This window comes from Tursiops truncatus, chromosome 18 (assembly GCF_011762595.2).
Source record: "Tursiops truncatus isolate mTurTru1 chromosome 18, mTurTru1.mat.Y, whole genome shotgun sequence".
NCBI lineage: Eukaryota > Metazoa > Chordata > Mammalia > Artiodactyla > Delphinidae > Tursiops > Tursiops truncatus.
This window is the reverse complement of record NC_047051.1, coordinates 75,880,948-75,892,994: the sequence shown is the minus strand read 5'-3', so window position 1 is coordinate 75,892,994 and position 12,047 is coordinate 75,880,948. Positions and strand designations below refer to the sequence as shown.

The window sequence follows — 12,047 nt, the reverse complement described above, 5'->3', positions numbered from 1 at the left end:
GTGACAGTGGCCAGCGGGGCTGCCTTCCGCGCAGGCCCGCCCTGCAGCGCCTCTGCCACCCCGTGTGCCCCGCCCGGAGCCCGCGGGCCAGCCTCGCGGCTCTCTGTGCGACCCCGCATCTCGGTGCTGCCCTGAGGTCGTCTGAAAGGGACGGGCTGAGTTGCCGTTCCCAGCGCGGGGGCCCGAGGTCCGGTTTCCACCTCGTGTCCCTGCTTGGCGCCCGACAGGAGCCAGAACCCGCGTCTTTTGTGCCGGGCCAGGAGCTCGATGGCCCCGGCTCCGTTCCTCCCGCACTTCGGCAGGGACCCCGGACCCGTTTCCGGTCGGGGCTCACGCCTCTTCTCAGAAACCGCGTGGAGCCAGGTCTCCCCCTTCAGCGGGAGGACTTGTGAGAGCAGAATGCTCCGAGCCCGTCCGGGGAGGGAATCACAGGTCCCAGGGATGGAGGTGTTCCCGTGCCCGGTGGCAGGCTCGGGGACAGGTGATCCCGTGTTACCCGTCGGGACGCGAGGGCTGGTCCCCACAGGCCCTTCGTCGGTGGCGCTCGTGAGGAGTTGGGGTTTGCCGCCAGCACCGGTGCCCCTCGGTGACTGGGTCTGCCATCAGACGGGACCCGCGATAGTGCCAGCGCTCACGGGGCTCTGTGTCTGCACACGGCAGGTCCTGCTGCTTTGGATGAGGCGTGGGAAAGGGTTTTGCTGTTAAGACCCACGATCTGTTAGGACGTTGGAATCTTTGTCCCACTTTCACCCGGTCCCGGAGGAACAGCTGCGTCTCCTGACACCCTGGAGAATCGATGCCTTTTCCTGAAGTAAATGGATGGAAGTAGAGTTCGGCAGTCAGATGTTTCGTTTTCCAGATGTTGTCAGTTTCTTAAAACTTCACTTGTGTATATGGCAGGCTGCATAGGTTGACATATTCAAGGTTACGTAGCTTTTTGGAAGCCACATTGTAACCAGTTCTTGGAAAGCTGGCTTGAAAAAAGGTGATGCTTGAAGTTATGTCAGAAAAAGTGGAAGAATCTTCTGTTGGGAAATCACAGCTCCCTTGGAAGTGAACCTGGTACAGATGTGGTCCAGGAGGAGGTCCAGGCTCAGATGGAGGAGTCCTGAGGGTTCAGGTCCCGCCGTCTTTCACACACGGGCGTGAAACGACGCTGAGGCTGGGATATGTCTGAAAACGAGCTACAGACACGCTCGCAGTGTTGCTCGGAGACCCGCACGCTTTGTGGAAGCAAAGATGTGTCCTCTCCTTGGGCGCTGAGTCAGGTCCCCTGTGTTGGTGAGTCACAGGAGAGGGAGGGGCCGTCCCCGCAGTGTGATGCCCTGGCCTGGGGTGGACGTGGGCCCCCCTTGCTGGCGGGCTGAGCGCAGGGCCGATCTGGGGGGCCTGTGTGGGCATCCACGCAGGGCTGTGTGACGGGTCAGGGCTCCCGGAGTCCAGGCGCCTTTGGAGACGCGCCCTCCTTCACCCTGCCTCTGGGGGTACAGAATGAGTGACTCTGTTTTTGTTTCAGGGCATTTGCACGTGAAGGGCAAAGAAGAGAAGATGTCCAAATCACTGAAGAACTACATCACAATTAAGGTAACGCACTTGTCGTGTTTCCTGTGTGCCCATCAGTCTGCCGACGTGTCACGGAGGCAGATATGCTTCAGGAGACCCCCATCTCCGGTTCCCTGTGTCCCCGGGGCCCTGACGGGCTTCTCCTGCTTCTGGCTTAAACGGCTTTCTCTTGTCTAAAAGTGCGAGGCGGTGTTTCCTGTCCTGTCGCCTCCTGTGTCGGCTCCTGTGTCGGGGGCCTCAGCCTCTTCCCCCTCCCTGTTCCAGGACTCCGATTTTATTGATTTGGGCCCTTTCTCTCTTTTTTTTTTTTGATGAGTCTAGCTAAATGTTTATTGATTTTATCTTTTCAAAGAACTAGTTCTTAGTTTCACTGATCTTTCGTATTTTTTTTCAGTCTTTATTTCATTTATTTCTGCTCTTACCTTTATGATTTCTTTCCTTCTGTTAACTTTGGGTTTTGTTTGTTCTTCTTCTAGTGCCTTAAGGTGTGAAGTTAGGTTGTTTATTTGAGATTTTTCTGAGGTTTTTCTTATATTACTAACTACTTCCCTTTTAGGAGTGCTTTTGCTGCAGCCCACGTATATGCGGTTATTTTAGTGGATGATCCCAGTTTGAGCACATGCGAACAAGCTTGCATTTTTACCCACCTCCCATGTTTCATGTTTTTTACATCATGTTTTACATCTTTTGGTTTTGTGCATCACTTAACTACTTATTGTGGATATAGATGATTTATAGTATTTTTGTCTTTTAACCTTCCTACTAGCTTTATAAGTGGTTACTCTATCTTTACTGAATGTTTGCCTTTACCGATGAGATTTTTCCTTTCAGAATTTTCCTATTTCTAGTCGTGGACTTTTCTTTTCCTCTTAGAGAAGTCCCTTTAACATGTCGTGTAATGCTGGTTTAAAGAATTAAGAAATTCTTTCTCTGTCCTTCAGATCTGAATGATAGCTTGCTGGGCAGAGTGTTCTTGGTTGTAGGTTTTTTCATCACTTCGAGTATATCATGTTGCTCCTTTCTGGCGTGCAGGAAAGTCAGCTGACAGTCTTGCGAGAGTTCCCCTGTGAGAAACTAGTTGCTTTTCCCTTGCTGCTTTTAAGATTTTCTTTGGTTTTAGTTTTCCCATTTTCTTTACAGTGTGTCCTGCTGTGGGTCTCTTTGGGCTCATCTCGTTTGGGCCTCTCTGTGCTTCCTGGGCTTGGATGTCTATCTCCCTTTCGCAGGCTAGGCAAATTTACAGCTTAGCTGGAAATATAAGCTCTCTGCCGCTTTCTCTCTCTCTCCTGGGGCCGCTACAATGCGAACGTTGGTGCGCTCGGTGTTGTCCCAGGTGTCTCTTAAACTACTGAGTCTTTTGCATTAGCTTTCTTCCATATGGACTTAACTCATTTGAATAATCATCTGTTGTAAGGGCCCACCTTAATTAGTTTAAACCATCCCCTATTGATGGCCATTTAAATTATATTTTTCATGGCCGTATTAAACTACATCTGTTTGGGTACATGCATTTAAAATTTTCATAGATATTACAAAGTCTGCATTACTTTCCTGACCACTTAGTGAGTGGCCCTTGGGGGGCGCTACTACAGGACTGAGTTACTTCCCTGCTGTTGGATTTTACAGAGACCAAAGTCTTCCCCAGCCTCACATTCCAGCCCCTGGCAACTACTGGTCTGCTCTCCATTTCTTTTTCTTTCTTCCTTCCTCCCTCCCTCCCTCCCTTCATCCTTCCCTCCCTCCATCCCTCCCTTCCTCTCTTTCTCTTTCTTTCCCACGCCGCATGGCTTGCAGGATCTTAGTTCCCTGACCAGGGATCAAACCCAGGGCCCCGGCAGTGAGCACAGAGTCCTAACCACTGGACCGCCAGGGAATTAATTCCCTGCAGTTTCTGTGAGTTTTTCCTTTAGATTCCACACGTGGGTGAGATCATACAGTATTTGTCTTTCTCGGCTTTCTTTCACTGAGCCCAGGGTCCTCTAGGTTCATCCATGTTGTCACAAACGGCAGGATTTCCTTCTTTTGATGATTAATAGTCCGTAGTGTGTATATGCACGTGTATGTGTGTGTGTCAGCGTGTGTCACATCTTCTTTATCCATTCATCTATCTGTGGACACTTAGGTTGTTTCCATATCTTGACTATTGTCAGTAATGCTGCATTGAACATAGGAGTGCAGATATATCTACGAGATAGTGATTTTGTTTCCTTCAGATGTGTACCTAGAAGTGGAATTGCTGGACTGTATGGTAAATCTATTTTTGATTTTTTGAGGAATCTTCATACTGTTTTCCACGGTGGTTGTACCAGTGTACGTTCCCACCAACCACGCACAAGGATTCCCTTTTCTCAATATTCTCATCAACACTTATTTCCTTTAATGGCAGCCATTCTGACAGGTGTGGCGTCTCATTGTGGTTTTGATTTGCGTTTCCCTGATGATTAGTGATGTTGAGCATCTTTTCAGGCACCTACCTGTGGCCATTTGTAGGTCTTCTTTGGAAAAACGTTTATTCAAGTCTTTTGCCCATTTTTGAATCTTTTTTTTTTTTTCTGTTGAGTTGTGTGAGTTCTTTATACATTTTGGGTATTTATCCCTTACCAGATAGATGGTCTGCAAATGTTCTCTCCCATCCTGTTGGCTGTCTTTTCATTTTGTTGACTGCTTCCTTTGCTGTGCAGAAGCTTTTTAGTTTGATGTAGTCCTACTGTCTTTCTGTGTCATTATCAGGAAACGGTCCACAGACACAGAATGCCATAGAAAGGTCAGATTCCAGATTTCTGTTGAACGCTCTGACTCCATAGGGGCACCCCACAGTGGTGAAAATAAATACCCTTTAGTGTTGCTGGCGTTTGGAGAACTATTAACTTAGATTTCTGAACACACATTGAGGTTTATCTGAATGAGTCCACATTCTGAGTGGCAGGAAACTACCCCCCTTTCTTGCGGGGGTGGGGCATGCCCAGGTGGTGTGCAGGATCTTAATTCCCCGACCAGGGATTGAACCCGTGCCCCCGGCGGTGGAAGTGCGGAGTCTTAACCACTGGACCACCAGGGAAGTCCAGGAAAAACCCTTTAAAATAAAACCACCTAAAATCCTTTTTGGATGAAATAGAGAACATGGCTACCCCGAAAACATAAAGTGCTAAAATGAAAAAGAGATCTCTTTCGGAAAAACCGAAGACCTAGACAGACATAAAATATCCATAATGTTAGTTTTTAAATTCTGTCACTAGATGCACGATTATGAGCAGAAAGTCAGGAGTGCAGGAGAGGCACCGACTCGCAGAGAGAAGTGCGTGGGGCTGGGGGCAGCGCGTCGTGCGTCTGTCAGCGGTCAGGGCCCCGGGGCTGCGGGGAGGGCTTGCTGACCGTGGCCACGCCGCGGAGATGCACAGCTTTGCTCCTGCCCACACAGCTCCACAGCCGTACATACCAAGCGTCTGGCAGTGATTTATAAAAATCTAAACACACAACAATTTACAAAAACAAATCCTCATCTAGGGCAAGCGTGTCCACTGGGAACAGGCCTCCTGCTACACTGTCAGAGACAGGAGAGGACTTGTAACAAGTTATGAAGCAGCTGAGTCCGTGCTTTGGTGGGGAAGGAAACCTAAAGAAATAATTCAAAAAGGAGAGGGAAAAGTCAGAGGGTGGCTAAAGGCCTTCCGAGTACCCGGCGTTCACTCTCTGTCCCTGGTGTAACCCCACGCCAGCTGAGCTGCGTGTTTACTGGGGTCCCGCCGAGCACAGCTGGTTATCACGAGACCCTGGCAGGTCAGGGAAGTGCTGTCAGAGTGGCTGGAGCGACGACCGACGGGACACAGAAGGACTTGCAGAGAAGGCACAGGATGCGAGGCTGCAGGGCAGCCCGGGCCTTGGGGGTTTGGCGTTTGGTTCACTAAGTCTTGTCTTTTTGTCACCATTATAGACACACTGCAGTTACGACACACGCGCATCTTAGCATTCTGTAAGTGATGCTCTGTATGCGACAGCGCTAGTTATTTATCTGCCTGTGCCGTCCGTGGTGTAGTAACATCACAGTGCAGGGGCTCGGTCTCCGTGCTGCTGCTTTTGCAGATTTAAAGGGGAAGTGACAGGTGAGAACGCGAGGGCACGTGACTGCGCAAATGCGAGAATTAACACGCACACTGTGTGCTGTCCACCGGACGGGGTCTCAAGTTAGTTGGCTAGTTTGGGGAATTAAGGGGACGAAGAAATACTCCTTTTTCACACCCTGGAAAGGAGCACCGGGGGACGGACACAGACGTTGAAATACCCGGTGTCTTACTGAAGAAAGTCGGGTTGGACAGGGCTCTTCACCTTTTCCCCTGTCGATCCTGTTGTTGGCCTGGCGAAATCTGTGGCCGCTTCCTTAGAATGTAACTTTTTTAAACACACAGAATGAAATCTGTAGGAGTCTGACAGGTGTTGATTATATCGAGATACAGGAATCCATGCCCTCGCTCACTTGAGTGAACACTCTAACAGAATCCAGCCGTGGGTCTGAGCCCCGCAGCTCACGTCAGATGAGTGACAGCACAGGCTGTGTGGAGGTGACGTGGCCGCAGGCTCGTGGGGCGAACACCCCGCGACTGCTCGGGGGGCGGTCCAGGTGTCTACACTGGTGGTTGGAGGAGCGCTGCGTGTGCCTGGGGGTTAGTGGCTCCTGTCTCTCCCGGGCCCCTGCAGGACTTCCTCAGCACGGCCTCCCCAGACGTCTTCCGCCTCTTCTGCCTGCGGAGCAGCTACAGGTCAGGTGAGCTGGCAGGGAGGCCTGGGTGCTCCTCACGTGTGGCCCCGGGGAGCCTCTGAGGGCCTCTGGGAACCCCGAAATCCGGGTGGGGTGCGCCCCGTCCTGTTGGGGTGTTGCCCTCGTGCCCTGAGGTTGGGTTCTGAACAGAAGCCCGAGGATGCTCCAGGGAGCACGGTCCCAGCGCCCGGCCAGGGGACCCCGGAGCCTGTCCCAAGGCCGCGGCTTTGCAGTGGGACTCCGGTGCCCAGCGCTCCATGGGGCCCGGAGAGCCTGAGCCCGCGGCACCTGCCCCCTGGCTTCATGAGCTGTCCTGGCACAGGGCCCGAGCCAGGAGCCGTCAGCATGGCACTGCCCCTCCCCTGGGCCAGAGGGCGTGTTCCCTTCCAGTCCTGAAGGCGAGTCTGGGGACCCCGGCACTCCCCGCTGGCCGGACCCCTGTCCAGAGACCTGGGGCCGCCCGGGTGCGGCGAGTGTCCCTAATCTGTCCCCGCACACTCGTGGGCGGGGTGATGGCCGAGTTTCCCTGCCCCTCCGGGAACACAGGGCCAGAGTCCTCGTGGCACCGGTCAGCTGGCCTCCCGAGAGGCGCTTCAGGTGCCCGGCAGGGCCCCTGCTTTCCAGAGCCATCTGTTTGTACACCTGTCAGCAGGAATGAGCCCTCGGCCACTCACGTGGGGAGGGGTGTCCACGTTTCCTGCCCGGGGTCAGGACAGAGCCTGGCGGTCTGCAGGCGCTCGCGGCTCCCGGGTGACCGAGCTCCCTCCCCGCAGCCATGGACTACAGTGACGGCGCCATGCTCGAGGCCAGGCGTCTGCTCCGTGCCGTGGCCGCCTTTGTGGAGGACGCTCGGGCCTACATGAGGGGGCAGCTGGCGGGCGGCCCCGTCCAGGAGGACGTGCTGTGGGAGAGGTGGGTGCTGCTCAGGACCACCCGAGGCAGCGCTGTGGACACGGGGGTGGGGCTGGTGGGAGCCCCAGGCCCGCCAGGGGAGGGGCAGGCACCCTGCCTTCAGGGAGGCCTGGACGGCCCACGGTCGCGTGGGAGCGTCAGGAACCTCGTGGATGGCGTGGTCGACGGGAAGTGGGGCAGGTGGGCGGACGAGCGAGCTGTTGAAGGAAGGAGGGGGGACCTGGGTCGCGGGACAGGGGTTGACGGGCGCGTCCGGAAGCCCAGCGTGTGCCCCCCGCCCCCTGGGGGTCGTGACCACAGGCCGGTCGTGCCTGCAGAGGTGGGAGCACAGCAAGGGGCCCCGGGAAGTGAACTGAGTGGTGGCGCGGGCGGGAGGATGGAGCCCACCCCGGACATGGAGACGGTGTTTCCAGTTCTGTTGCTTGGTAAATGGCTCGACGTGGTCATCTGTGTTTCACTCGTCCAAAAAAAGGCGAGGAAGGTTTGAGATTGGCTTCAGAGACGGTGAGAAAGTGGGAAGACAGAGCCTCGGGGGATACCAGAGGGAGATGAGGGGGGCAGGGTCATCGGGGGTCCCCGGAGGCTGATGGTGGGCGGGGTCTGTGTGCCCTGCCACCCAGGGAGCCCCTGGAGGAGTAGAGGGCCCGGGGCTCCTTCGGGGCCGGCCGGGAAGAGGGCATCTGCAGGAGAGAGGCAGGAGCTGCCTGTTGGTCACAGCAGTGGCGCCCAGGATGAAGCCCAAGCCCTGGGGACGGGCAGCTGGGCCTTGTGGGGCTGGGCCACCCTCCCGACGGCGGGTGCCAGGGAAGGGCCGGCAGTGCCGCTCACCGGCAGGCGTGCAGGGGAGAGTCTGCGCCTCAGTCAGGAGAGGTCAGGTTATGCCGGCTGACAGCGCCGGGTTGCAGAAGCCCAGGCAGCAAAGGTCTGTCTCTCCCTGTGGTCACTCGGGCCCAGGCTCGGCGGCTCTGCCCAACCCTTTCCTGTGCCTGGGGAGCAGGGCACCCGGAGGAGGTGGGGAAAGTCTGGGACGAGGGGCAGCAGGGAATCAATACGGTGGCAGAGCCTCGGAGGGGCCGGTGACTGACCGGCAGGCGTGCAGGACAGCATGTGAGTGAGGGGTGGCTCAAAGGGGACCTGATGGTGCTGCTGGGGACGGGTAAGGGGGCAGGCGAGGAGGAGGTGACGGTGACCTCAGTTTCCTTGCCAGGGGCTGAGGGGCTCGAGCGTCATGGCAGCCGGCTCCTGAGGGGGTCTGACAGCAGAGGGAAGGAGCTGGAAGGGCTGCCCCAGGGGCGGGAGCTGAGGGTGGAGCCCCCGGGGGGCGTCCGTCCTGGGGGCCCAGCCAGCGCTGCAGCTCCTGCCATCCAGCCGGGTCCCTGGAGCGGCCCCGTCTGCTCACCTCCCCAAAGGCTGGGCCACACCAAGGGGGCCGTGCAGGCGGCGCTGGCGGACGACTTCAACACGCCGGGGGCGGTGGACGCCGTCATGGACCTGGCTCACCACGGGAACAGACAGCTGAAGGCGGCTGCCGAGGTAACTCCTGGGACGTGGCGACAGTTCTGAGGACACAGCAGATGCCACCTCGCCAGCCCCTGGGGCCACCCAGCTCCCAGAGCCTGTGGCCTCTGAGCCACCCCTGCGTGTGGCCCCGTCCTGAGCCAGGGTCAGTAGAGCTGGGGGCCGTGGGGAGGCCCGGCACGTGGACACAGGAGCTCAGGGGAGTCTGAGTTTGTCACACAGATGTGAGACGGGGAAGGAAGCCGGGTGGGGACCCCGACTGCCCCCCAGCCCTGCCCGTCCCTGGGCCCTGGCGCCAGGCTCCTCTCGGATGCCCAGGACCCTGGGACGCCCCGAAGGCCACCTGCTGCCGCCGCCGCCCAGGGGCTCCTTGCCAGCACAGGCGCTCAGAGCACAGGCCCCGGCGGCGGGCGGGAGCACCGGCTTCGCAGGGCTGCGTCCGCGCCCACCGGGGGCTGACCTGCCCGGGGTCGGTGCTCTTGCCTTTCAAGAGCCTTCTCTGGGTGACTTGTTGCAGGCGGCCGGTGGTCCCAGGAGCCCTGCTGTGTTCGGTGCCGTCGTGTCCTACGTGGAGCAGTTCTTTGAGACGGTGGGGATTTCTCTGGCTGAGCGACAGGTATGCCCTTCTCTCTTCAGTCCTTGATCGTGGGACTTAATCTACACGCTAACACTGTAACAGCCGTTTCTTCCCTTCAGAAACGCAGATTTTAACGGTAATTAAAGGCCAGACTTACCACGTGCTTAAGATGTGTTATGTTCCTTAAAAGGGGAACACACGCAGAGCTGGGATTTACTAACCGAAAGAGGGTTCTCAGCACGACGAGCGTGCACCTCAGCTGCACCGTGAGTGGTGAGCCACGGATTCCGTGTGCACTTGTGTCCGGGAAAGAACCTCAAAGTGTACACGGCAGTCAGGCTGCAGGGGACACGCTTCTCTAGCGCCGTTTGAGCTGCCGGCCGGGCCCCAGCTGTCAGGGATCCCCGGGCCTGGCCCCCCTGGCTGCCCACGTCCCTGTCACACACTCCTCAGCAGAGGCCCAGTCCAGGCCCGTGGGCTGTTCGGCCACCGGGTCTCTGGTCCCGTGTGTGTGGAACGTCCCTTGTCCTTCCGTGGCCTTTTCCTGCCCTGACACCCCGGCCCCTCAGGGACTCAGCACATATGACGCCATCCTCTGGGCCGTGATCCCCGTCTGTCCCGCGCCCAGAATGCGCACCGTGACCACGCCGCAGAGACCCTTCCTGGCGCCAGTGTGGACTCGGGTCCTCCTCCCGCTCGCAGCTGGGGGGCAGAGCGTGGAGCTGGCCGCGGTGCCACACACGGCCCCATCCCTTTGGCACGTTCTTGCTTCCTGCACTGACGTTCCCAGCCCATCCGGTACCTTGTGTCGCAGGCAGGAGTCGGCCTTTCTCCCAGGAGCCTGGCTGCTCTCGGCGGGGAGGGTCTGGGCACTGGGTGCTCGCTGCGCTTGGCCACAGCTGCTCTGGCCGTAGGCGGGCAGAGCCAGCCCCCAGGATCCTGGGTCCCCTCTCCGTATCGACTGTTACCCCGACACCTCGACTCCGGTTCCCAACAGTCCCGGGCCACCTCCCTCCTCTGGGCTCCCACCTCCCAACATCACTCCCCCGCTGCCCTCCCCATGTATACCTGTCTCCCCACGGCCACCGCCTCTCCCCTCACCCCCAGCAGGCTGTCCTCTGCACAGAAGCGTCCTTGCCTGACGCCCCAGGCCAGGGTCCCTCCTCCTCCAGGGGGCCCACCTCCCTCTGCCTCACCTAACAAACAGCCTTAGGACTGTTGCTCAGGACCGAAAAGGAAAGGGCCATAGCTGCCACTTTCTAAAAAATGTGAACAGGCTGTTAATAGGGGAGCCTGGACTGCACACGGGGGGACGCCACCCCGGATCTCCCTGCGGGCCCCGCCGGGCCACCTGCTGCTGTGAGGCCTGGGCACAGCCCACACTGCCGGGCCGGGGACCTGCCAGCTGAGACCTGGCGCCGGCTGCCCTGGCCGTGAGCGAGGATGTCTCCTAGGACTGTTTGTCAGGCTGTGAGCTTCTCTGGCCTCAACAGAAAGACTCCCGTATCTTTGCAATGGTTTGTTTGATTGAGAGACACTGATTCCCTAGTGGACTGCGGCCTTCCCTGGGTGGTCCAGGGCCTGTTGGCAGCTCACACTAGGCTGAGGGGGCCAGGTCTATGCTGGGTCACCAGAAGCCCACCTCCTCCCCGAGCTGGGGCGCCCCCGGAGCCCGCTGGGGGCTCATGTCTCTGTAACGAGCCATCTTCTACCGTGGGAGCAGTGGCTGGGGATCACGTTGAGGTTGAAGGAGTTGGACTGCCGGCCCTTCCTCCGTGGGGCAGGGGGTGGGGGTGGGGTTGGACGCCTGGCAACCTGGAAGGGCTCCGGGCCCACGCCAGCCCTGGAGCTCCCCCGGCCGGCACCCACACTGCTGGTCCCCGGCCCCGGGGGAGAGCGCTGCGGGGCTGCGCCTGTGTGCGCGCCCACCTGTGCGCAGGACGTCCAGGGCCTTGAACGGCGGCTGGAGCGAGCAAGTTTGGTTTCCTTGGTCGACGAGGCCCAGGCCTGCCGGCTCTGCCCAATGACCCTCCGATGCTGCCCGTCTGCAGTGGCAGCTCCCGCTCACCAGCCTGGGCAATCGGGAGACTGGGCCCTTTGGGCGAGGCGAGGGGAGGGAGATGAGCCGCGCCCCCTGCCCCTCCCCGGCCCGGGGCCCGTCCACTCACCCGGCGCCCGGGCAGTGTGTTTCAGGGGCCGGCGGCCCGGCCGCCCTGCACAGCGTGGTTGAGGAGCTGGTCCGCTTCCGGCAGAAGGTCCGGCAGTTCGCTCTGGCCGCGAGGGAGGCCCCTGGGGAGGCGCAGCGGCAGCTCCTGGAGAGGCAGCCCCTGCTGGAGGCCTGCGACGCGCTGCGCCGGGACCTGGCCGCCCACGGCGTCAGCATCAAGGTGAGCGCCGCCCCGCCCCCGGCTCTGCCCCTGCCCCGCGCCCTCTCACCTGGCCCGTCTCCTTCTCCAGGACCGGGGCGGTGTGTCCACGTGGGAGCTGCTGGACCCGAGGACAGAAGACCCCAAACCAGGGAGCTGAGGCCACGGGATGCGGAGGCCACGGCTCTCGGGCGGTTCTGTGCTGCTTCAAATCATGATAAAAGCTTGATGTTAAAGTTTCTGTGTGGCTGCTCAGTTAACCTTAAACCAAACTGTCACCGCCCCACGGGTGCTCGTAGATGTGCTGGAGAATGGGTTGCGACGGCCACAGACGCAGTTCAGTAAAGTCACATCAGCC

The 12,047-nt window shown here is 58.6% G+C and overlaps 1 protein-coding gene and 1 long non-coding RNA gene across 5 annotated transcripts in view; one reads left to right on the top strand and one right to left on the bottom strand.

The window, feature by feature from the left end:
- CARS2 (cysteinyl-tRNA synthetase 2, mitochondrial) overlaps window positions 1-11,928 on the top strand; it is a 36,210-nt gene extending 24,282 nt beyond the window's left edge. For all 4 annotated transcript variants that reach the window (XM_033843525.1, XM_033843524.2, XM_033843527.2 and 1 more), the window contains 7 exons: window positions 1,517-1,584; window positions 6,256-6,322; window positions 7,090-7,228; window positions 8,638-8,761; window positions 9,264-9,362; window positions 11,507-11,710; window positions 11,781-11,928. In XM_033843525.1, coding sequence (XP_033699416.1) covers window positions 1,517-1,584; window positions 6,256-6,322; window positions 7,090-7,228; window positions 8,638-8,761; window positions 9,264-9,362; window positions 11,507-11,710; window positions 11,781-11,849 — 770 coding nt within the window. In that variant the 3' untranslated portion in view covers window positions 11,850-11,928. The remainder of the gene's footprint in view (window positions 1-1,516; window positions 1,585-6,255; window positions 6,323-7,089; window positions 7,229-8,637; window positions 8,762-9,263; window positions 9,363-11,506; window positions 11,711-11,780) is intronic.
- LOC141277080 (uncharacterized) lies at window positions 1,862-11,507 on the bottom strand. Its single transcript, XR_012327781.1, has 3 exons — window positions 9,545-11,507; window positions 9,230-9,436; window positions 1,862-8,768 (listed from the first exon to the last, which is right to left on the bottom strand). It is a non-coding gene; the product is annotated as an uncharacterized lncRNA (long non-coding RNA).
- Window positions 11,929-12,047: the final 119 nt, after the last annotated feature.